Genomic DNA, 25555 nt, shown 5'->3' on the forward strand with positions numbered 1-25555 from the left:
GGCACAATTCAGTCCCGTCCAAGACCTCCCCAGGGTTAATATATCCTTTGGCTTGGCCCCCTTAGAGTGAGATACCTGTTTCCTTGGGAATGGGAGATTCTCTGGCTGGTTTAACTGGTCACAGAGGAAGCTCTGGGTCAGAGGAACCACATTTCCAAGGACTCAGCTTGGAACAGGTATGTGGGGGGCCTCGTAGGAGCCAGCCTATCTCACAGCCTCACCCAGATGCTGGAGGCACGCTTATTTATTATGCAGGGGCTTAGAGAAAGGGGGTGGGAGGCTTGGGAGGCAGGACTGGGGTGGATGTGAGAGGAGCTGTGTCCAGGCTTAGAGCTCTGGGTAGCTGTGGGGGCAGCATCATTTCTTGGAGGACTGTTTTTTCCAGATGGCCGACTTCTTACTGCCTCTCTTGGCTTTGCTGAGAGTATGCAGAAACACTTCAGGCTGTTTCATTCTAAAAACCAAAATAGAGAGAAGCAAATGCTGGGAAATGGGTGGAGAGAACTGGTGTGAACGGGGCCCAGAGCCCTGGCCCTCTGCTTTGCACTGTTGAGGCTCTCTGGGTGTTGCTGCAACCTGGGGGGTCCCAGTGGCACCTGTAACCTTTCTAACAAAAACTGTAACAGTTTTGTTTTTCCATCTTCATAAGAAATGTGTGATTTTTCATGCTCTTGCAGAATACATAATTCATTTCAGTTAACATGGCCAAGTTAAGGTCTAGGAAGTTTCTTGCAGGGAGACAGTGGGCAGTCTCCACTCATCTCAGACTGATGATGGCCTGGACTGTAGGATTTCACCACTAAAGGCCTCAATGGCCACCACCCAGACCACTGCCAGCAGCTCTGGGGAGCTGAGCAATGCCCAGCTGGACATTGTGTTGATTAAATGGGCTAGCTGTCAGGGATGGTTAGAGATGACCCAGGCCCAGGGGGAAGTGACTTGCCCAAGGCCACTTAGCCCCACATGGACTCTGTGGCCTGCAGCAGAGCCAGGGGCTCTGCTATGAGCCACGCCCATTCTGTTTACCACAGGAGGGCCCCTCAGCCCTGGGCCGGGGTGGGGTGGGGGGCACCTACTTCTCAGCTTCAGGGGAGGACTCCTCCATCTGGTCCACCATGGTCAGTGAGGATAAGCTTCCTTGGATGTCTTCTGGTATTGTTTTCTTGACTGAGTCAGGGTCTTCCAGGCCCGGGATGTAGGTTGAAATGCTGCAGGGGAGTCAGGGAAGGAAGGGCAACGCTCAGCAGAGCCACAGCCTGAGGGGGCCGAGTAAGCAGCCCTCACCTGGTGCTGCCATTTAATGTTCCGGTTCCGAGAGAGAAAAGGACACAGGGCTGCCCCTCACCAGGGTGGGTAAAGGGAGAGTCTGACCCCTGGGGACACAGAGACTCACCGGAGGTCAGCTTCTCTGGCTTCTGTTTAGGGCTGGAGTCACCCTAACTCTGTGCGAGCGACACCTGTGCACCCAGCACTGACCATTGGAAAGGTGTGCAGTGGGGCAGGAGGGCTCCATAAAGTGAGCAAGGGAGGGAGGTAGCACAGGAGGCCCAGGAAATAAGTCCTTGTGTACAGTGTTAGGGGCTGTGTCCCCCTCCCCAAATCCACATGTAGGGGGAGTCCAAATTCCTAGTACTTCAGATTGTGGCCTTGCTTGTAAATAGGGTCACTGCAGAGGCAATGAGTTAAGAGGAAGTCATACCAGGGTAGGGTGGACTTTTAACTCAAAATACCTGGTGTCCTTATAAAAAGGGGGCAGTGTGGACACAAGCACACACACAGGGAGAACGCCATGCTAAGTCTGGGGTAACAATGCTGCCTCAAGCTAAGGAATTACCAGAAGCGAGGAGACCAGCCTGAGCGACTCCTTCCCTAGCGCCCGTGGAAGGAGAATGGCCTGCCCACACCACCATCTCTGGCCTCCAGAACCATGAGATAATACATTCCAGTTTAAGCCACTCAGTGTGTGAAGCACTGTTACAGCAGTCTTGGGAAACTAATGAGGACAGAGACGGAACAGGCCCTTTTACTCCCCATTTCTTCATATTAATTGAGCCCCTGCTATGTGACTTGCTTGAGGGCAGGGCGTTTTGGCGACAAGAGATGAGCAGCGGAGGGGAGACAAGGGCCTCTTCTGTCATTCTGAGAATCCCAGAAAAATAAAAAAGGAAGGTGTGGACCGGGCTGTCTCCTCCGTCCCCTTTGGTCCCGGCTGCAGAGGTGGCAAGAAAGCAGATTCTGGGAGTGGGTCTCCTGAGGCTTCCTGAGCCGAGTGCCCTTGTCCCGCACCCGACCCACCCCTGTCCCCCAGGGTGGGTCATGGCTCAGCATTTGTTAGGAACTCAAAACATAGGTAAATGGAGCAATGGGAGTCCAGCCCAGTGAGGCACCGGAAAAGGACTCCTACGTGACAGCTGCCAATAGCAGGTTACATGATGAGAGAGTCAGTGTGACCAGGATGGCGGGAGCATCAGTGGCGGGAGCATCAGCGGTGTCCCTAAGTGAGACCCTCCACCAGGCCTGGGGCCGTGTTGGCAAATGACACGTACTGACACCTGGGGAGTCTGTCTCCTCCATCTGGCCCCGGGCTCATGGAGAATGGACCTGGTTACCAGAGCAGGCGGGGTGGGCTTTGGAGACGAAGCAGCCTTTGCCCTGGGAGCTCATTAACTGGGGAAAACAGCCCCTTTTTCTCCCTGCCCCCTCAGCTGCAAAGCACCCACAGAGCATTTCCCCCCACCCCCCACTTCTAAACTGTGGTTAAAAGTTCATAACATAAACTTTATCCATTTTTTTTGTACACACTTTAGTGGCATTAAGTACATTCACACTGTTGTGCAGCCGTCCCCACCATCCATCTCCAGAACCTTTTCGTCGTCCCAAACTGGAACTCTGTCCCCATTAAACGCGAACTCCCCACTGTCCCTCCCTCAGCCCTGGAACCCACCCTCCGACTTTCTGTCTGCTCTGGGGACCTCATGTAAGTGGGATCACGTGGCATTTGTCCTTTTGTGCCTGGTTTATTTCACTGATCATAATGCCCTCAACGTTCATCCGTGTTGTAGCGTGTCGGAATTTCCTTCCTTTTCCGGTACATGCACAGACCACATTTTCTTTCTCCATCCATCCACGGATGGGCACTTGGGTTGCTTCTGCTTCTTGGATATTACCAACAGTGCCACTATGGACTTTGAAAGCCCACCTTCAATTCTTTTAGGTGCCTACCCAGAAGTGAAGCTGCTACACCATAATTCTAACTTTCTGAGGACCCCCTCCGTACTGTTTTCCAAAGCCGCCATGCCAGTTTGCATTCCCGTCGGCAGTGCATGTGGCCTCAGGCTCCTCCACATCCTCGCCAAAGCTTGCTATTTTTGGTGCTCTGACAGCAGCCATCCTGACGGGTGTGAAGCCGTGTGTCACTGTGGTTTTGACTTGTGTCCTCTGATGATTAGTGCCCTTTGCTCTTTTTCTTCAGTTTCTGCATCTTTGGAACAGCCAAGCTAAAGCAGGTTGAGGTCTTATTCACTTCCAAATCCCCAGTGCCGAGCACGAGGCCGGGCATGCAGGAGTTGCTCAGAAATGGAAGGAATGGCAGGACTGCCAGGTTAAAAGCGGGAGCTGCTTCTGGAGAGGAGCCTCCCACCACTGGAGGTATATGAGGGGCGGCCGGATGGCCTTGAGGGCCGGTTATCAGTGGATACTCTGTCAACCGGCCCTTCCTCAGTCCGACCTGCCCTCTGCTTCCCTGGGATAAAATCAGCTCTAGGTCTTCAATCAGTGAACGTTTCCCAAGGGGGTTCAATGTGCCGGGCTGTGAGCATGAGCAAAGGACACAGACAGAAGGGAGGTGGGCCATGTGATACAGGACACCCAGTCCTCTGGGCTGGCACAGCTTAACACAGAGCCTTCCCAACACACTGCCTTCTCCTCCGGGCAGAGTGGTCTCTCCAGCCCTGCATGAATCTCCCCCTACCCCGCCAGTTGTCCTTGGCCTGGCCTGGCCCCCACCCTCCTGCTCCTTCACAACCAGTCTACTCACTAGCAGGGGCCCCACCCCATTCTCCGCTGGGGCTTGGAAGGCCTCAGTGGGAGGCCCCGCCTCCCTGGGCAGCCCGGCTCCCCTCCCTGCTCACAGCCCTTGCTTCTCCATGGTGGCCTCACAGACCCCAAGCCCAGATGGACGGCCGTCTCTGTGGCTGGCTTCTCTGAGTGCCGGGTAAGCAGCCCAGCCCTTCTGGATCTGTGCTCCGGCTCTGCCCACCCTCCTGCATTTACTCTGCCCACCTGTATTTTCTCCCTCCCACCTCCGCACTGCGAATCCTCCCACAACAGCTGCATAAAACCAAGCAGCTGAAAGTCTACTCCGGCAAGGAAGAAATGACTCCCACCAAGGGACAGGGAGGACCCCCCCTGCCAGAGCTCTGCTAGTGTCCCTCTTGGAACAGAGGACCCAGAAATGAAAATGCTAGCACTCTAGGACCTATGGCTCCCTTGGGCTGCGCCGATAGCTCTGACTTCTAAGTTACTTTTTTCAGCATAACAGACTATCACGCTGGGGCTTCCAACATCCACTGACCATAAACCTTCCACGACTAAAAGTAAACATTTGTTCATTTTCTTCCCAAACCCCTGCTTGACGGCTGAGCCTACTGCAAACTCCTACTCTGTCATCTCTCCCCATCTAGGGCACAAATGATCAGTCAGGCTTCCATGAACACATCTAAGTTGCATATTTAGGGAAAAAGTGGACAGGCCAAACACAGAGGTCTGCCCTTTAGACCCACCACCACTTACTGGGTGTGGCCGAGCAAGCAGCTGCCTGAGCCCCGTCTATCCATCTAGTTCACGAGGACATCAAGAGATCTCACCCAGTGTCTTCCTTGAAGTTAGGTATTCTAGGCCGGCAGCTTGTCTCACTACTATTTTAGTTACCCTGCTGGAAGAGGAATCAGGCCAGCGGGTGGCTTTAGAACGTGTCCCAAATTTCTTTGACATTCCTCCCGTCAAGAGGTGTAGTGTCATTTCCCTCCTGTGAATGTGGGCCGGCCCTAGGGACTCACATGGAGTGGACGGTGATGACATACATGACTTATGAGGCCAAGCCATATAAGGCAACCCAGTCCCCACCTGGCTGTGTCTCAGGATGCTCGCTTTTGGAACCCAGCTGCCATATCTGAGGAGGTCAGGGCCACATGGAGAAGCCATGTGTAATTGTCGTGGCTGAAAGCCTGCACGGACCACCTGACTTGAGTGAGCAAGACTTTGGGATGACTCCAGCCCGTCAACTTCTGATTGCAACCACATGAGAGACCCTAAGCAAGCACTACCTAGCTGAACCCGGTTGGCCCCCAAACTGCCAGAGATGGTAATAAACAACGGTTGTGTGGTTTTACACCACTAAACTTGAGGTGGTTTGTTCCACAGATAGAGATAAAGGAACTGTTGTTATGGCAACATTTTCTTGTAGAATTCCACTCTTTTTTCTCTAAGTGCTTTCAAACTGCCAACCTAATAGGCCATTCTGGAATTAAGAGGAGTTCTACTGGTTTATAGTCTCCGGAATCCTCCCCTTTCCACTTCCAAAAACCTAGACTCTGTGTGTGTGTGTGTGTGTGTGTGTGTGTGTGGTTTGTTGATTCTTTCTCCATCATTCCTCAAAAAATTATTGAAAACCATTGTAAGTATTAAGTCCTTTTAGAACCCGTGCACATAACAAATTAAGAACCTGGAATTCATTTTAGTAATAATGACAGCACTAACAGCTATAATTTGTAACCTCTCAATAAATGTTAGTGATGTACCAGAACTTCACACACACTGGCTCATCTAATTCTCACAACCCCGTACAGTGGAAACTATGCTTGTTCTTGCTTTGCAGGCAAAGAAGCTGAGGCAGAGAGAAAGTAAGTGGTCCTTTGAGGGACAGTGGAAGTCAAATAAGAGCTACATCTTTTTGTAACTAGTTTTTGGCGTCCCCATCCACCATACCCCTAAGCACCCCATCTGTTAAATGCTTCTGAAAATGCCTTTGCTTGCTGTCTCTGGCATCTTCCAGTGGTCTCAGTTCATCTTCAGTGTGGGCCTTCTGGATAGCGTCCTCCCCAACCCCCTTCTGTCTTTGGTGTATTTCTTTCTTGAGCCCAAGCAGACCCAGAGCCTCCGTTTCCCTTTCTCCCTGGAACTGTCATTGAGCTGGTCTTGAATAACCTCCAAGCCCTCCTTGAGTCTCAGGCCTTGGGGTCTCAGTGACTTTCCTCTCTGCACCTGCCAGCATCTGCCTTCCTGATGTCCACAGGCTCCTCGGGATCCTGCCTTCTCTACTAAGCTGTCCAGGATGCTGCGGTCAGGGCCTGACCTCTACCAGATCCTCCTAGAGGAACCTCTATAGGGTCAGGCAGACACCCTGACATGGCCCCAACTCAGTGCACTGGGGAGAAATTGGCGTCAGGACTCCTAGAAAGCGGAGAGGCTTGGTGGGAGTGGGGTGGGGTTGCTGTCCCGACTCCATGCGGTAGGGACACAAAGGCAAGCCCACGTGCTAGGCAGGCGGATGCTTTTTATGTGTTTGCTCATCACTTTCTGGTTTATATGGCACTTCAGCAAACACGCCTTCATTACATCCTCACAACAACCCCGGGAGGTGGGAATTATCACCCTCATTTTAAAGGTGAGGATAATGAGGATTAGGGAGGCTAATGGTTCCCCAGCTTATAAAGAGCAGAATTGAGGCTTTCTCTTCCTCTTGGAACTCCTGACCCAGTAAATTTTTCACTGAATTTTCACAGGCATTCCAGAACCCACTGCCAGCTCTTAACACAGCCTCCAGCAATGTCATAAACCCCATGCTCCTTCCCTGGACCAGGCTGCATGCTTCTGGAACCAAGAGACCTACCTATGCTCATCTCACCCAAGCTGGGCCTAGGAGTCACTCCACAGATGGATGTCACCTGGTTGAAAAGCCTACGCTCTGTGGCCAAGAGGCAGCCTTAAGCCAGCACCACCCCATTCCCTTTACAAGGGACTGAACTCACCTCATGAGGGACCCTTGACTACATGGCCCTGCTGGTAAACAGAGAAGCAGGACTGGGATCGCACACAGGATGGGGTAGGGTGTCGTAGGGCAAAAGGCAGGATGTCACTAGGACCCCCACCCAAACCTGTCTCCATTATTTTCCCCCACAGAAATTGGCACTGTGCAAATCATCCTGTGTCCCTCTTTCTCCAAGAGGGCACTTTCCCCTGACCTGTGTCCCAACAGCACGGCCTCATTCCCCCTTGCCACCTGTGAAGTTGTCTGTTTTGCTGCCAGCTTCTGTCCCCAATAGTGTCCCTTCCATAGCGAGGTCTCCTCCCACCCTGTGCTTGCCCTGCACCCCAAGTTTTTCCTGTTTTACCTAAATTTGTAGTTGTCTGGCAGGAAGTAGCCCATCTTGCAGTCTTGTCGAGCCTGGAAGATCTGTTTCAGCAGATTCTGCCTGCTATAGCCATATCCATTCAAAATGCAGCCTCCAAAAAGGAGTTTTCCCCCAGCAAACATCTGTCAACACATAGGAAGGAAACAGCAGGAGGGCACTGAATCTCAGGATGGTGCCATGGGCCTCAGAGCCTGTGCCAGAATTCAGGCCTTTCTTTGATGGTTTCGGGCAAAGGGTATTACCCTCCCCAAGTCGCCCAGTGAGGTGTGGCTGAGCCTGTTCCCCATCAAGGTCTCCCAAGTCAGAGGGCAGCCCCACCATCCCAGCCTTTGCCCTCTGCTGGCCCACCTGCTCAGAGGTCACCTCACACACAAGGGCTCCAGAGCCCTGGGGCCTGAAGGGTTTCTTCCTACTCAGAGGGACCCACTCCACCCTCCTACAGCTGGCTGGCCCACTTATCCATATGCATTGATCAGCTGGCCCCATGGGATGGGAGCTCTTGAGGGTAGGGATCTTGTCCTATGGCTCTCTGAACCCCCACTCTCTACATGTCAGTCTCCAGCAAGTAGACACCTGTCCAAAGATTTCTGTGCAAGGATATCCATTAGAGTGCTATTTGTCATGGCCCACTGCCCAAACAAAAAGGAGATAATGTAAATGTCCAACAAAAGGATCACAGGTAGAGAAATCAAATGACAGATTCTCATGCAGTGATTAAAAAATTACAATTAAAAAAGCAAGACTCCAGAGGCACCTGGCTGGCTCAGTCAGTTAAGCACTGGGCTCTTGTTTTCAATTCAGGTTATGATCTCACAGTTCATGAGATCGAGCCCTGCATCAGGCTCTATGCTGGCAGTGAGGAGTCTGCTTGGGATTCTCTCTCTCCCTCTCTCTCTGCCCCACCCCACTTCTTCTCTCTCCCTCTTCAAAATAAAAAATTTAAAAAACATTTAAAAAAAGCAGGACCCCCAAATCAGAAAAATCCAGGGGCCAAAATGTTAGCATGGGCACGCCCCAGGGCTTCCAATAGTGCTGGATCCAGCAGCTGCCCAGTACGTCCTCATTGTGTGAACAAATGAGACAATCTGGGTAATACAGGGAAGCAATTATTTTCTAAATTTTTTCAATAAATATACATATATTTTTACAATGCTCTGGTTTTAGTAAAAAGTTATTTAAAAACAGACAAAGAGAATTTGGTTCTCCAGGTTAGGTGTCCCTCGCTCCCTTGAGTCTTCTGGGATGAGGGATGCATGGGGTCAGGCTGCAAACGGGAGACTGGGCTGCAGCCCTGGTTCTCTGTGATGGGTGACTCTCAGTCAGGCCTTCTGCCTCAGAGCCCACAGACCCTCTCTCCTTTCCCCTCCCATATTTGTGATTCCACAAGGGTAGGGGCTATGGGGGACTAGGTTGGCAGTAGTTGGTGGTGAGCCCCCCGCCGGGCCCCAGCTCACCAGAACCATCCCCTGCACCACAGCATACTTCTTCACCAGCAGTGGTGGGTTCTTCTGCAGGGCACTGTCCAGGTCATACCGTAGCAGGCGGTAGGGGTCATGCCGGCACTTCCAACAGAGAAATAAGTGCCCATCAATCCTATGCCAAGAGGACGCACTCAGATTCCAGAATTCTTAGCCAGGCCAAGTTCCCATGGAATCCTGGAGCCCCTCAACATCCCCTCCCAACTCCTGTTCAACAGGCTGTTCAGCCTCCACAAGCACACCTACCATGACCATTGCCAAAGGATGCCATCTAGGCATCTGGGTTCATCTAGGGCCTTCTGCTTGTGAAAGCTGTCATGGAGATGACTGTGCCCCACCACTTGACAGCCACTAGCCCCACACTCTAGGGTCTGCAGGACTTGACTGTTCCCTTTGCCTGGGAGAAGCCCTGTGGGAGATTTGGAGGTATACTGTGTTCCTGGGTGTACCTATTTTCAGGATTCCTCCACCCTCTGCCCCCTGCCCCTCTGGACAACCCCCTGTCAGTGCCAGGACCTGAATCAAACCTACATCTCAAGGTGGGACCTGGGCAATCCAAAGTAAAGCTCGTCTCTTTCCCCTCCTTTCTGGATGCTATGAACCCATTAATATGGCTAATGTATGATGTTCTCTGGTTTGATCTGCCTTTTATTTCAGGTGCCTCTAACTGTCCTACCTGACATTTCAATTTATTTTTTTCTGGAGAGAGAGGGGAAGTAAGTGTGCACAAGCAGGGGAGGAGCAGAGAGAGAGAGGAAGAGAGAGAATCTCAAGCAGGCTCCACAGCCAGCATAGAGCCTGATGCAGGGCTCAATCTCAGGACTGTGAGACCATGACCTGAGCTGAAATCAAGAGACAGACACTTAACTGACTGAGCCCCCAGGCACCCCTGATGTTTCTATTTAAAATTTGAAACCCAGGGGTGCTTGGGTGGCTCAGTTGGTTGGGCATCTGACTTCAGCTGAGCTTATGATCTCACAGTTTGTGACTTTGAGCCCTGCTTCAGGGTCTCCACTCTCAGGACAGTGCTTGCTTCAGATCCTCTGTCCAACCCCCTCTCTTTGCCCCTCCCCTGCTCACTCTTGCTCTTTGTTTCAAAAATAAATAAGCATAAAAAAAAGTGAAACCCAGAGCTGTATCTGGTATTTTAGCTTTCAGAGCAAGACGTTAGGGAACATTTCTACCTTAACCAAACACACTGGAATGGTGGAATCAGAGTCACTGTGATATTTGACACCTCCTTCCAGAATTGTCCTCTGCGCCCCTCAAAACCCACTATCTACTCCTCCATTGGCCTCAACCACCTCAGGTCAGGCCCGGTCCCCATTCGCAGTTCTCGCAGCTGGGCTGGACCGCCATGCATCCTACATTTACGAATAATTATTAATAAACCATTAATAGCCCCAAGGTAAATAAATGTCACCTCTAAGGTCCTATGGGGGCAGGGATCATATCTGTCTATGCATGGATCAGTGCAGGGCAGGAACTCAGTAAGTTTTCACTAAATCTATGTAAATTGGGGTTGACTCCAGGAAACATACATGGCTTTGATGTATGTGACTAGTAAAAAGCCTTCTGGTGTCTGATCAGACTGGTTCCAATGCCAAGCTCCTGGCACTACCTGGGTAGGCTCATGGGGTCAGGAGGCTGCACCCCTGGGAGCAAAGCTGGAGAAGGTATCCCCAGGACAAACACAAAAACTTAGACTTTGTGTCTGCAGTAAAGGGAGAAAGGGCAGACAGCGGACCAGAGAGGGCATGGGGCCAAGAGGATTTAAAGGAAGTTACTAGATGAATATGAAGCTCATGTGCTCACGTGACATCCTCTGCTCCAGTGGGGGTGGGGATGGGGCCACCCTTGAACTGTGCTAACCCTGCCAGAGATGGCTACTGACTGAGGATGATGATGAGACTCAGGAAGGACCCTGCAGCCAGGATGGGGAGAAGGTGGTTCCATGTACCCCTGACTAACAGACCCTTGAATAGGACCTCAAGCACCCCTTTCCCTGTTTCTTCCGGGAACATTCACCCACCTGCCCAAACCGTCTCATCCTGGGAGACTCTCCCTGATCTCTGGAGGTGACAGGGCCTGCTCCCAGCTCCTGCAAATTGGAACTGGCCTTTCATGGCCCTGCTCAGGAGTGCTATATGTGCTCCCCACCATGCTGGGAGCCTCCCTGGGGCCTGGCACAGGGCCCGTGCACAGTAGGTACTTGGCTACAGTCTGTGAATATTCTTGAGCCCTGGGTACCCAGTGGTGAGCCCATCTCTGCTCTAAGTACTTACATACCAATATATAACCACAGCTATGGTCAGTGCCCTGGATGAAAATGGCAGGAAAAATCTTGAATGCAGAGAAAGCACCCACATAAATGTGGTGACTTTCATCTCAGGACAGGAGGATGAGTCAGAGAGAGAGTAGAGGGGGCAAAATGTGGCAGACAGTGTGTGGAAGAGTGTGTACAAAGGCCTGGAGGAGAAAAGGAAGTAAAAGAAGGCCTATGTGCTGAGGTCGAAGGACAGCCTCTCAGCCAGATGCTCAGCCAGTCCTAGCCTCCTGTGGGAGGTCCTCCCCCCAGGTTCCTGATGCCTGGACCCTGGGGCCTCCTCAGCTGGGCCCAAGACCAACCTGGATGCAGGGTGAGGCACGGCCCTGCTGCCGGTGGCTGTAGAGTGTGTCCAGCATCCACTGGAGCTGTGCGGTACTGGTGGGGTTCTGGCTTGAGACTATCCCGAACACCAGTACCTGGCTGGGGTCACGGGGCGCAGACAGGAAGCGCTCCAGCTCCACATCGGTTACCAGGGGTGCCTTCACCAGGCACTTGCAGCCAGCCCTAATGTCTTCCTTGTGAATGAGCTTCCGCAGCACCAGTGGGCAGTCAGAGGGCGAGGCTGCCCACCTGGTGGGGCTGCGCACCTCTTGGGCCTTCCCCCTACAATGAGAAACAAGTGGGCCAGTGCTCAGTGGGCAGGGCTCGGGTCCTTGCCCCACTAGCACCTGTTGGTGCAGCACCACCTTGGATGGTGTGTGTGTCCCTAACCTCTGTGTTCCTCAGTTTCCTCAGGTGCAAAACTTGTGACTCCTTCACCCATCCAACAAAAACTTTGGAGTCATCCTGAACCCTCTTCTTTCTCTGACACCCACACCCCATCCAACCCATCAGTAAGCCTGTCTGCTCTACATTCAAGAACGATCTAGAATCCATCCACTTTCCTGCCCTCCTACTCCTACTGACACAGCACAAGCTGCCATCATTTCTTGCCTGGATGACTGCAAGAGCCTCCTAATGGTGCTCTTCCTTCTCCTCTGACCCCTCTTCAATCTATTCTGCACACACCAGACTGGGGAATCCTGGCTCCTGTTAGAACCTAAGTCACGTTATGTCACTACTTTCTGAAATCCTCCAGTGGAGGAAAGTGGAATATATAGAAACTGCTATATTTTGATAAGAGAGTATTGTGGTGTTTTAACTTACTCATTTACTATCCTCCACTCCCCAGCTTGGTGGCATCCATGGGGATGGCAGCCCATGTTCCTGGTGTGGTTTGCTGATACCAGAGATGGTAATATGAACTTTGCTCTCAAGGAACTGTGGTTGTGTGGTTTGATGTGTCTGGAGGTTCCCTGAAGGATTGGCTAATGGCTTGCCTTTGTATTTCCCACCTTGGAATTTTCTCCTGGACAGCATCTCTCAAAGTATTTAGAAGGAAATATATCAGACACAACCTCCTGGTGCAAGGTATAACACACAGGCACACAGTACACAAACCAAAAAGCTTGGGAATAAGAGGCTGGGGAAAAAATTCATGAGGGAATAAAGACTTTGGAAGGTTCCACATACACTAGGGAATCTAAAGGGACACATGCATGCCCAGGGTTGGAACCATGTTTAGAAAAAGCCTGAAAACATCCTAGATTTTCACCCCTGGAAGATCTTTGGGCTCCACACAAGTGGGAAGTGAAGGACAAAGTAGAGATGTAAAGAGCCTGGCTAAAAGCACTAAAGGAGTGTACATCAATATAGTTAATCTGCAATGATAGGAGGATTGTTGTCACTGTTTTTGTTGTCGTTGTCGTTGTTGTTGTTGTTGTTTTGGCTCTAGGTATTTAAGGAAGTTTGTCAAATTTTTCTAGCTGACTACTAAGCTAACCAGAGACCTTATGATCACACATGACAAAGAATATAGTCTTTATAAAAGTAGTCTAGAAAAGTCTCTAAACAAACAACTACAAACTATGAGTAGCAAAAACAAACCATGGAAAGGGAGGAATTTTGATTTCTAGAATTACCACAGTATAATACTAAAAATATTCAGTTTTGAACAAAAAGTTATGAAGCACTAAAGAGAAACAAGAAAATATTTCTCATTCACATGAAAAAAGAAATAAAGAAAAACTATCCCTGAGGAAATCCAGCTATTGGACTTACTAGGCAAAGATTTTTAAATTAACTGTCCTAATTATGCTCAAAGTACTAAGGAAAGCAGGAATGAAGAACTTAAGTAAACCAGGACAACAACGTCCACCAAACAGAAAATATCAATGTAGAAATGGAAAGTATAAAAGAAATCAATTAGAAACTTTAGAGTTGAAATGTACAATAAATGAAATAAAAAATTCAACAGTGGATCTGAACAGGCAAAAAAAAAAAAAAAAAAGAACCAGCAAACTTGAAGACAGGCCAAGTGAGATTATCCAGTCTGAGGAATAGAAAGAAAAAAAATGAAGAAAAATTAATAGAGCCTCAGTTACACGTGAGACACCATTGAGAATACCAATATATACACAATGCGAATTCCAGAAGGATAAAAAAGAAAGGAGCAGAAAGAGTATTTGAGGGAATAATTGCCAAGAGAGTCTTCAACTTTGACAGATCTCTAACAAGCTCAACAAATCTCTAGGTAAGATAAATTCAAAGAGATCCACAGTGAGACACATTATAATTGTTAAAAGACAAAGACAAAGAGTATCTTGAAAGCAACAGAAGTATTTCATCACATAGAAGGATCCTCAGTAAGATTAACAGCCAATTTCTCATCAAAAATAATGGAGGCCAGAAGGCAGTGGAATTACATATTTAAAATGCTAAAAGAAAAAAAACTTTCCAATAAAGAATTCTATATTAAGCGAATTTTCCTTCAAAAATAAAAGAGAAATCAAGACATTCCAAGATAAACAAAAGTTGAGGAAGTTTGTCACCAGTAGGCCTGCTGCAAAAGAAATGCTAAAGTATCCTTTAGATTGAAATGAAGAATACTAGGCTGTAATTTCAAACTATATAAAGAAATAAAAAAACACTGTAAAGGTAACTACATTAAGTAAATATAAACCCACATTATTATATTTTCAATTTGTAACTCCTGTTTTTTTCTATATGATTTAAAAGACAAATACATAAAACAATAATTATAAAACTACATTAATTGGGCACACTATGCATAAAGATGTCATTTTTGACAACAACAATGTGGCAGGGGGTATGGATCTGTATAGAAGAGATTTTGTTACTTTTGAAGCTAAGTTGGTATTAATTCAAGCTAGATTGTTATTGTAATTCCCAGACCAACCACTAAAAAATAACTAAAAACTACACAGAAAAGGAAGTAAGAAGGAAATAAAACTGTGTGTATTATTTAGGGCTCTCCAGAGAAACAGAACCAATAGGATATATGTAGATATATATCATAGAAAAGTTATTACAGGAGTTGGTTCATGTGATTATAGATGCCAAGAAGTCCCACAGTCTGGTGTCTACAAGCTGGAGATCCAGAAAATCTAGTATTAAAATTCAATCTGAGTCCAAAAACCCAAGAAACAGGGAGCCAATAGTGAAATTCCTAGTCCAAGGCCAAAGGAATAAGAAGTAAGGCTTCTGTGTAAGTCCTAGAGTCCAAAGGCCCAAAAACCAGGAGCTCTGATGTCTGAGGGAAGGAAGAAATAGACTTTTCAGCTCAAGAAAATAAAGAAGGAATTCACCTTTGCTTTTTTGTTTTATTCAGGCCCTCAGTGGATTGGATGATGTCCACGCACATTGGTAAAGATGGATCTCTTTACCAGTCTACTAAATCAAATGCTAATCTCTTCCAGGAACACCTTCACAGACACACCCCAAAATATTATTTTCCCCTTAGCCTAGTCAAGTTGAAACAAAATTAAGCATCACACCATATACCAACATACATAAAAATAGGAAACAAAAACAAAAGTCAACAATGGAGGAATTGAGGAACAAAAACTATAAGATTTTAGAAAACCAATTAACAAAATGGAAGAAGTAAGTCATTAATTGTAATTACTTTTAAATGTAGATGGATGAAAATCTTCAACAAAACTCAAAGACTGACAGAATGGAAAAGAAAACAAAAAACCAAAAAAACCCTATGACCCAATAATATGATCTCTACAGGAGACCCGTTTTGGAATCAAAGATACAACTGAGTTGCAAGTAAAAGGATGGAAATAAACTCCAAGCAAATAGTAACCATAAATGAACAGGAGTAGCTAAACTGATAAGAGATAAAAATATATACTTTAAGTAAAAAATAATTTCAGGAGACAAATGAGGTATTAGACATTAAGAACAGGGTCACTCTCACTAGAAATATAACAATTGTGAATATATATGCAGTATGACAACACAGTCTAAATATATGAAGCAAAAACTGACAGAACTGAAGGGAGAAACAGAAAATTCTACTCTAATAGTTGGGTATTTCAACACCCTATTTTCAATAATTGACAGAACAACTAAAAAAAGACAAAAAAGAAAATAGACAACTTAAAGAACACTGTAAACCAACTAACCAAAGAGACATATGTAGATCATTTACCTTAACTACAGAAGAATATATATTCTTCTCAAGTGCACAGGGAATATTTTCCAGGGTAAACTATATATATTCACCCATCAAAAAGTCCCAATAAGTTAAAAAAAATGAAATCATAGAAGATATTTTCTCCAATAAGAATGGAATGAAATTAATTCCCTTGCCTTTGGGGATGTGTCGAGTAAGAGATTGCTACGGCTGAGGTCAGAGAGGTCTTTTCCTGCTTTCTCCTCTAGGGTTTGGATGGTTTCCTGTCTCACATTCAGGTCCTTTATCCATTTTGAGTTTATTTTTGTGAATAGATGCTGGAGAGGATGTGGAGAAACGGGAACCCTCTTGCACTGTTGGTGGGAATGCAAATTGGTGCAGCCGCTCTGGAAAGCAGTGCGGAGGTTCCTCAGAAAATTAAAAATAGACCTACCCTATGACCCAGCAATAGCACTGCTAGCAATTTACCCAAGGGATACAGGAGTACTGATGCATAGGGGCACTTGTACCCCAATGTTTATAGCAGCACTCTCAACAATAGCCAAATTATGGAAAGAGCCTAAATGTCCATCAACTGATGAATGGATAAAGAAATTGTGGTTTATATACACAATGGAATACTACGTGGCAATGAGAAAGAATGAAATATGGCCTTTTGTAGCAACGTGGATGGAACTGGAGAGTGTGATGCTAAGTGAAATACGCCATACAGAGAAAGACAGATACCATATGGTTTCACTCTTATGTGGATCCTGAGAGGCGTGACAGAAACCCATGGGGGAGGGGAAGGAAAAAAAAAAAAAAAAGAGGTTAGAGTGGGAGAGAACCAAAGCATAAGAGACTGTTAAAAACTGAGAACAAACTGAGGGTTGATGGGGGGTGGGAGGGAGGGGAGGGTGGGTGATGGGTATTGAGGAGGGCACCTTTTGGGATGAGCACTGGGTGTTGTATGGAAACCAATTTGACAATAAATTTCATATATTAAAAAAAAAAGAATGGAATGAAATTAGAAATCAGTAACAGAAGGAAATTTGGAAAAATCATAAATATGTGGAAATTAAGCAACACATTAAACAATCAATAGATCAAAGAAGGAATCACAAGAAAAATGAGAAAATACTTCGACATTAATGCAAACAAAACAACCCAAAATACTAAAACTTATGGGATACATTGAGAAGAGTACTCAAATAGAGATGTATAGCATTAAAAGAGAAGAAAGAGCTCAAATCAATAACCTAACTGAAATTTACATTAGAAAAACAAGAGCAATCTAAACTCAAAGCTAGTAGAAGGAAAGATAATTCTCAGTAGGTAAAAAAAATAGAAAATAGAAACCAATATAGAGAAACAACTAAAAAATGTTTGTTTCTCTGAAAAGATCAACAGAATTCATTAATCTTAGTTGGATGTAGGAAAAGTAGAGAAGACTGAAATTGCTAAAATAAAATATGAAAGTGGGACATTATTACTGATCTTAACTAAAAAGGAGTATAAGAAGTCACTGTGAACTGTACACCAACAAATTAGATAACCTAAATGAGGGGCAACAGGGTAGCTCAGTCAGTTGAGTCTCTGACTCTTGATTTAGGCTCAGGTCATGATCCCAGGGTTGTGGGATCGAGTTCCATGCAAAATGTGAAGCCTGCTTGGGATTATCTCTCTCTTCCCCTCTGTCCCTTTCCCCCACTGATGCTCTTTCCCCTAGACCACTTTCTTACACCATTCACAAAAATAAACTCAAAATGGATAAAGGACCTGAATGTGAGACAGGAGACCATCAAAACCCTAGAGGAGAAAGCAGGAAAAGACCTCTCTGACTTCAGTCGTAGCAATTTCTTACTTGACACATCCCCAAAGGCAAGGGAATTAAAAGCAAAAATGAACTACTGGGTCCTTATGAAGATAAAAAGCTTCTGCACAGCAAAGGAAACAACCAACAAAACTAAAAGGCAACCAACGGAATGGGAAAAGATATTTGCAAATGACATATCGGACAAAGGACTAGTATCCAAAATCTATAAAGAGCTCACCAAACTCCACACCCGAAAAACAAATAACCCAGTGAAGAAATGGGTAGAAAGCATGAATAGACACTTCTCTAAAGAAGACATCCGGATGGCCAACAGGTACATGAAAAGATGCTCAACGTCACTCCTCATCAGGGAAATACAAATCAAAACCACGCTCAGATATCACCTCACACCAGTCAGAGTGGCCAAAATGAACAAACCAGGAGACTATAGATGCTGGAGAGGATGCGGAGAAACGGGAACACTCTTGCACTGTTGGTGGGAATGCAAATTGGTGCAGCCACTCTGGAAAACAGTGTGGAGGTTCCTCAAAAAATTGAAAATAGACCTACCCTATGACCCAGCAATAGCACTGCTAGGAATTTACCCAAGGGATACAGGAGTACTGATGCATAGGGGCACTTGTACCCCAATGTTTATAGCAGCACTCTCAACATTAAAAACTTTTTAAAAAAGAGATAATTTCCATATAATCCAGCAAATGCATTATGGGTATTCACCCAAAAGAATGTAAAACAGTTCTCAAAGAAATATTTGTATACCCATCTTCATAGCAGCATTACTCACAATAGCTAATACGTGGAAGTAACCCACGTGTCTATCAACAGATAAATGAATAAGCAAAATGTGGTCTATATATACAATGGAATACTATTCAACCCTTAAAAGGAACAAAATTGTGACACACAGTACAACATGGATAAACCTGGAAGACATTATGCTAAGTAAAATGAGCTACTCACAAAAAGACAAATACTGTATGATTCTACTTATTTAAGGGACTTAGAGTAATCGAAGTCATAAAAACAAAATAGAATGGTGGTTGCCAGGGGCTGAGGGAGAGGAAATGGGTGGTCAGTGTTTAATGGGGACAGAGTTTCAGTTTTACAAGATGAAAAGAGTTCTGGAGATGGACAGTGGTGATGGTCTCATAACATGAATGTATTTAATACCACTGAAATATACACTTAAATATGACCAGGATGATAAATTTTATGTTATGTGTATTTTACCATAACATAAAAGTTGAAAAAGAAATTATAAAATTATGCTTGACTTCACTGACAATAAAATAAGTATGGAAGATGTAGAGTAGGAGGACCCTAAGTTCACCCGTCTCATAAATACAATTAGGTTAACACCTATATCAGTGTAAATGTCCCAGAAAACAACCCAAAAGCTGGCAGAATAGACTCTCTACAGCTAAATATAAAGAAGAGGCCACATCAAAGAGGATAGGAAGAGTGAAAACACAGTCAGGAACTAAATGGACTTGGAGGATTGTGCTGGAAGGGAGGGACATTGCAGGGGAGGAGAGGGGAAAGAAATAGACCCTCACATCAGGCACCCCAGTCATGTGGAAACTGCACAGGGAAGACAAATCCCCATAACGTTTGGCTTTGAAAACCAGAGGGGCCAAATTTTGTGAGTTCTTATGATCAGAGGGCTTAACATCTAGAACTTTAAAAATCAGTGGGATTTTTAAAAACTCTGAGAGGGCAATAGGAAATTGAGTCCCTGCCCTTAAACAGCACAAACAGCCCCATGGAGATACAGCATAGAAGCAGCAGTTTGAAAACCTCCTGAGGTATACAGGAGGAAGATCTGTTTACTAATCTCAGAGCATGTGCTGAAGGGGCAGGGATCATTGGGAGACTTCTCTAGGAACCAAGGAGCTGGCAGGTGCCATTTCCCTCCCCTACGCCCTAGCCTAGACACGTAGATACCTGCAACGAGTGCAGTGCTAACATTCACTACTTACTTGCTAACAGGGCACCCTATCCCCACACACTTCTGTGGATCTACCCCCTCCAACCTGGCAGGCCATGGCTTCCAGAAGCTGTAGGTCCCTTCCCACAGCAAATCTTCTTAGACCCTGTTAACACGACCTGCCCTGCTTCTGTATTCTCCTTCAGATACCACCCCCACCCCCATATGCCCTTAGATGGAGCCCATCCAGAGTGATGCCATAAGCCTGGCAGCATGCAAGCTGCCCCAACAGGGACCAGTACCACTCCAAAGTGACACCTGCCCCAGGGAATGGGGAAGATAACCACTGACACCAGTCCAACTGTGGCCCAGCAGAGGCCTGGGAGCAGACATCTGGTCTATGTAGGCTCTGCCCACCAACAAAACTTCTCAGGGAAGAACACAGGAAAAGCACTCTGTATATCGGTGCTACTGCATCTCTGGAAAATGCCTGGCCTGACTCAACTCAAACCTCAAACTAGAGGCCTCAGACTAACCCATTAACAACATAGGAAACAAGCCCTGCCCACAACAGGTAGAGAGAGCCACTGCTGATAACTGAAGGCAAAAGTGACTCAGCCACAATGGCAGGGTACACAGAACACACATAGGAGACACCCCTGAAGCACCAGTTCTAGGGAACAGGGGACACTGCACGGCAGGGCACTATAGGACCTCTTCTTCATAAGGCCACTACTTTCAAGAGCAGGAGACATAGCTGAATTCCTAACACATGTAACAGACATAGTCAGGCAAAGCGAAGAGATGGAGGAATATGTCCCAAATGAGAGAACAGGACAAAATCACAGCAAGAGACCTAAATGAAATGGAGATGAGTAATATACCTGATAAAAAATTTAAAGTAATCACCTATAAGATACTAATTTCAGACCTAAAGACACATACGGATTAAACGTGAAGGGATGGAGAAGAATTCATCATACAAAAGGAAGTGAAAAGAAAGCTAGGGTAGCAATACTTATATCAGACAGGGTAGACTTTAAAACAAAGACTGTAACAAAAGACCAAGAAGGACACTATCTAATTAATCCCAAAGGGAACACTCCAACAAGAATATATCACTGTAAATATTTATTCATCCACATGGGAGCACCCAAATACATAAAGCAACTAATAACAAATATACAAAAAGTAATCAATAGTAATACAGTAATAGTAGGGGATGACTTTAACACCCCATTTACATCAATGAACAGATCATCCAAATGGAAAATCAACAAGGAAATAGCGGCTTTGAGTGACACACTAGACCAGATGGATCTAGCAGATATATTCAGAACATGTCATCCTAAAATGGCAGACCATATATTCTTTTCAAGTGTACATGGAACATTCTCCAGAATAGGTTACATATTAGGTCACAAAACAAGTCTCAACAAATAAAAAATATTGAAACCATACCATGCACCTCTTCCGACCACAACACTGTAAAACTAGAAATCAACCACAAGAAAAAGTCTGGAAAGGCCACAAATATATGAAGGTTAAATAACATGCATTAAACAATGAATGGGCCAACTGGGAAATAAAAGAGGAAATTAAAATATGTGGAAACAAATGAAAATGAAAACACAATGGTACAAAATCTGGGATGCAGCAAAAGCAGCTCTAAGAAGAAAGTATATAGCAATACAAGCCTACCTTGAGAAGCAAGAAAAATCTCAAATAAACAACTTAAACTTACACTTAAAGGAGTAGTAAAAGAAGAACAAAGAAAACCCAAACCAGTAGAAGGAAAGAAATTATAAAGATCAGAGTTAAATAAACAAAACAGAAACTAAAAAAACAATACAACAGATCAATGAAAGCAGGAGCTGGGCTCTTTGAAAAGATTAACTTGATAAACCTTCAGCCAGACTCATCAAAACAAAACAGAACAAAAAACAGAGAAAGACAAGACTCAAATAGACAAAATCAGAAATGAAAGAGGAAAGAATAACAACCAACACCACAGCAATACAAAGGATTAAAAGAGAATATTATGAAAAACTATATGCCAACCAATTGGACAACCTAGAAGAAATGGACAAATTCCTAGAAACATATAGCCTCCCAAAACTGAATCAGAAAGAAATAGAAAATTTGAACAGATCACTTATGGAAAAAAATTGAATCAGTAATCAAAAAGCTCCCAGCAGGGGCACCTGGGTGTCTCAGTCAGTTAAATCTACTGTTGATTTCAGCTCAGGTCATGATCTCATGGTTCTTGGGATTGAGCCCTGTATCGGGCTATGCACTGACAGTCTAGAGCCTGCTTAGGATTCTCCCTCTCTTTGTCTCTCTCACTCTCTCTCTCTCTGCCCCTCTTCTACATACGTGTACAAGTTCATGCTCTCTCTCTCTCTCAAAGTAAATAAACGTTAAAAATAAAAAAGTTCCCCGCAAACAAAAGTCCAGGACCAGATGGCTTCACAGGTGAATTCTTCCAAATATTAAAAGAAGAAAAAATAGAGAGGAAGGAAAGATGTTCCAAATTTATTCTATGAGGTCAGCATAACCTTGATACCAAAACCAGATAAAGACACTACAAAAAAAAAAAAAAACCCACAAGTACAGGCCACTATCTCTGATAAACATAGATACAAAATCCTCAACAAAACATTAGCAAACTGAATCCAACAATATATTAAAAAATCATTCACCACAATAAAGTCGTATTGTGGGATGCAAGGGTGGCTCAATATTCACAAATCAATCAACATGATATAGCACATCAACAAGACAAAGGATAAAAACCATATGATCATTTCAATAGATGCAGAAAAAACATTTGACAAAGTACAACATCCATCCATGATAAAAAGAAAATCTTCAACAAAGTAGATTTAGAGAAGCATACCTCAACATAATAAAGACCACATATGAAAAACCCACTGTAAACATCATACTCACTGGGGAAAAACTGAGAACTTTTCCCCTAAGGTCAGGAACAAGATGAGCTTGTCCAATCTCACCACTTCTATTCAACACAGTACTCGAAGACAACAAAAAGAAATAAAAGGCATACAAGTTGGTAAGAAAGTAAAACTTCCACTATTTGCAGATGGCATGATGCTATTATACAGAAAAACCTAAAGACTCCACCAAAAAAGCAACTAGAATTGATGCATGAATTCACTAAGGTCTCAGGATACGAAGTTAACATACAGATATTCATTGCATTTCTATACACTAATAATGAAATAGAAGAGAGAGAAATTAAGAAAACAATCCCATTTACAATTGCACCAAAAATAATAAAAAACCTAATAATTAATTTAACCAACAAACACTTGTACTCTGAAAACTATAAAACACTGATGAAAGAAATGGAAGCCAATACAAAAAAAGGGAAAGATATTCCATGCTCGTGGACTGCAAGAACAAATATTGTTAAAATGTCCATACCACACAAAGCAATCTACATATTTAATGCAATCCCTATCAAAATGTCAATGGCATTTTCACAGAACTAGAATAAATAATTCTAAAATTGTATGGAACCACAAAAGACCCCTAATAGCCAAAGCAATCTTTAAAAAAACAACAACAACAACAACAAAACAAACAACCAGAGGTATCCCAATTCCAGACTTCAAAATATATTACAAAGCTGCAATAATCAAAACAGAATGGTACTGGCACAAAAACAGACACATAGACCAATGGAACACATTAGAGAGCCCAGAAATAAAACCACAATTATATGGTCAATTAATCTTCGACAAAAGAGGCAAGAATATGCAACAGGAAAAAGACGATCTCTTTAAAAAATGATGTTGGGAAAATTGGACAGCTACATGCAAAAGAATGAAACTGGACCACTTCTTACACCATATACAAAATAAACTCAAAGTGGATTAAGGATCTAAATATGACACCTGAGACAATAAAAATCCTAGAAGGGAGCACAGGCAGTAAATTCTCTGACACTGGCCATAACAACCTTTTTCTAGACATGTCTCCCAAGGCCAAGGGAAAGAAAAGCAAAAATAAACTATTGGGATTACATCAAAATAAAAAAAGCTTTTGCGAAGCCAAGGGAACAATCAAAACTAAAAGACAACCTACTGAATGGGAGGAGATATTTGCAAACGGCATATCCAATAAAGGGTTAATGTCCAAAATCTATAAAGAATGTATCAAACTCAACACCCCAAAACCAAACAATTCAATTAAAAAATGGGTAGAAGACGAGAACAGACATTTTTCCAAAGAAGACATGCAGATGGCCAACAGACACATGAAAAGATGTTCAACATCACTCATCATCAGAGAAATGCAAATCAAAACTACAATGAAATATCACCTCACACCTATCAGAATGGCTAAAATAAAAAATACAAGGAACAACAAATGTTGGTAAGAGTGTGGAGAAAAAGGAATGCTTGTGCACTGTTGTGGGAATACAAACTGGTGTAGCCACAATGGAAAATAGTATGGAAGGTCCTCAAAAAATTAAAAAAGAACTACCATATGATCCAATAACTCTACTACTGGGTATTTACCCAAAGAATACAAAAGCATTTTTTCCTGCAGCTTATTTACAATAGCCAAATTATGAAAGCAGCCCAAGTGTCCTTCAAAAGATGAATGGATAAAGATGTGGTATATATACAATGGAATATTAAACTTCCATAAAAAGAATGAAATATTGCCATTTACAACAATGTGGATGGACCTAGAGAATATAACGTTAAGTGAAATAAGTCAGTCAGAGAAAGACAAATACCATATGATTTCACTCATATGTGCAATTTGGAAACAAAACAAAAGAACAAAGTAAAAAAGAGACCAACCAAAAAACAGACTCCTAACTATAGAGAACAAATGGATGGTCACCAGAAGGGAGGTGGGTAGGGGATGGGTGAAATAAGTGATGGGGATTAAGAGTACACTTATCATGAAGAGCACTGAGTAATTTACAGAATTGTTGAATCAATGGGTGTCAGGGTAGCTCAGTTAAGCATCCAACTCTTGATTTCAACTTGGGTCATGCTCATGGTCATGGAATTGAGTCCCCTGCCTAGGGCTCCTCGCTGACAGCAGGGAGCCTGCTTGGGATTCTGTCTTTCTGCCCCTCCTCCCACTTGCATGTGCGCCTCTCTCTTAAACTAAATAAACATTTTTTTAAAAAGAATTGTTGAGGGGCGCCTGGGTGGCTCAGTCAGTTAAGCGTCCGACTTCAGCTCAGGTCACGATCTCGCGGTCCGTGGTTTTGAGCCCCGCGTCAGGCTCTGGGCTGATAGCTCAGAGCCTGGAGCCTGCTTCCGATTCTGTGTCTCCCTCTCTCTCTGCCCCTCCCCCGTTCATGCTCTGTCTCTCTCTGTCTCAAAAAAAAATAAAATAAAATAAAAAGAATTGTTGAATCACTATATTGTACACCTGAAAGTAATATAAGACTGTATGTTAACTATACTGGAATTTTAAAAAAATTTTAAAGAAAAATATGAATTAAAACTATACTAAGGCAACATATTCTCCTGATGAGAATATAAATTGGTATTACCCTATGGAGATTAATTTGGACTATCTCTTAAACTTTTAAATGCATGTGACCCTTGGCCCAGCAATTCCATCTTTAGCAATTTATTTACAGATATATTTGTATAAATGTGAAATGATGAATATATGTGGTCGTTGCTTTCCCCATGAGTTAGAATAGGAATACAGAATTGGGCAAATCAAACATGGAACATCTATATAATGGATATTATGTAGCCAAAAGAAAAAGCAATTTATAGGACAATTTCTAAGATATAGTGTTAAGTGAAAAAGGCAAAGTTTCAGAACAGCATTTTTAATATCATGCTTTTGAAGAAGAAAGAAGAGAAAAACAAAAGAAAAGTGGAAGCAGAAGCAGCAGCAACAGAAGAAGTAAAATATATTTGCATTTGCTTAGACAGACTTTAAGAAATTCTGGTTGGGTTTTGCCAGTGGGAGCACCAGCAGGAGATCAGAAGTAAAGAGGACCATACAGTTAGATATTTACTTCTCCAGTTCCTTCCCTGTGGGGTCACATTCCTCTCAACCACAGGTCAGTGTTCCCATGAGAAGGTCCTCCCCAT

The 25555-nt window shown here is 44.4% G+C and overlaps 1 protein-coding gene across 8 annotated transcripts in view; it reads right to left on the reverse strand.

The window, feature by feature from the left end:
- Nucleotides 1–228: 228 nt before the first annotated feature.
- The window catches only part of CA2H3orf20 (chromosome A2 C3orf20 homolog), a 95043-nt gene continuing 69716 nt past the window's right edge, over nt 229–25555 (reverse strand). For 7 of the 8 annotated variants that reach the window (XM_049641048.1, XM_049641051.1, XM_049641050.1 and 4 more), the window contains 5 exons: nt 11519–11822; nt 8867–8974; nt 7392–7534; nt 1077–1208; nt 229–454 (listed from right to left, as the gene is read on the reverse strand). In XM_049641048.1, coding sequence (XP_049497005.1) covers nt 358–454; nt 1077–1208; nt 7392–7534; nt 8867–8974; nt 11519–11822 — 784 coding nt within the window. In that variant the 3' untranslated portion in view covers nt 229–357. Of the gene's footprint in view, nt 455–1076; nt 1209–7391; nt 7535–8866; nt 9006–11518; nt 11823–25555 lie in introns of those variants that run through there. The other variant, XM_049641056.1, reaches the window with a different exon arrangement.

This window comes from Panthera uncia, chromosome A2 (genome assembly GCF_023721935.1).
Source record: "Panthera uncia isolate 11264 chromosome A2, Puncia_PCG_1.0, whole genome shotgun sequence".
NCBI lineage: Eukaryota > Metazoa > Chordata > Mammalia > Carnivora > Felidae > Panthera > Panthera uncia.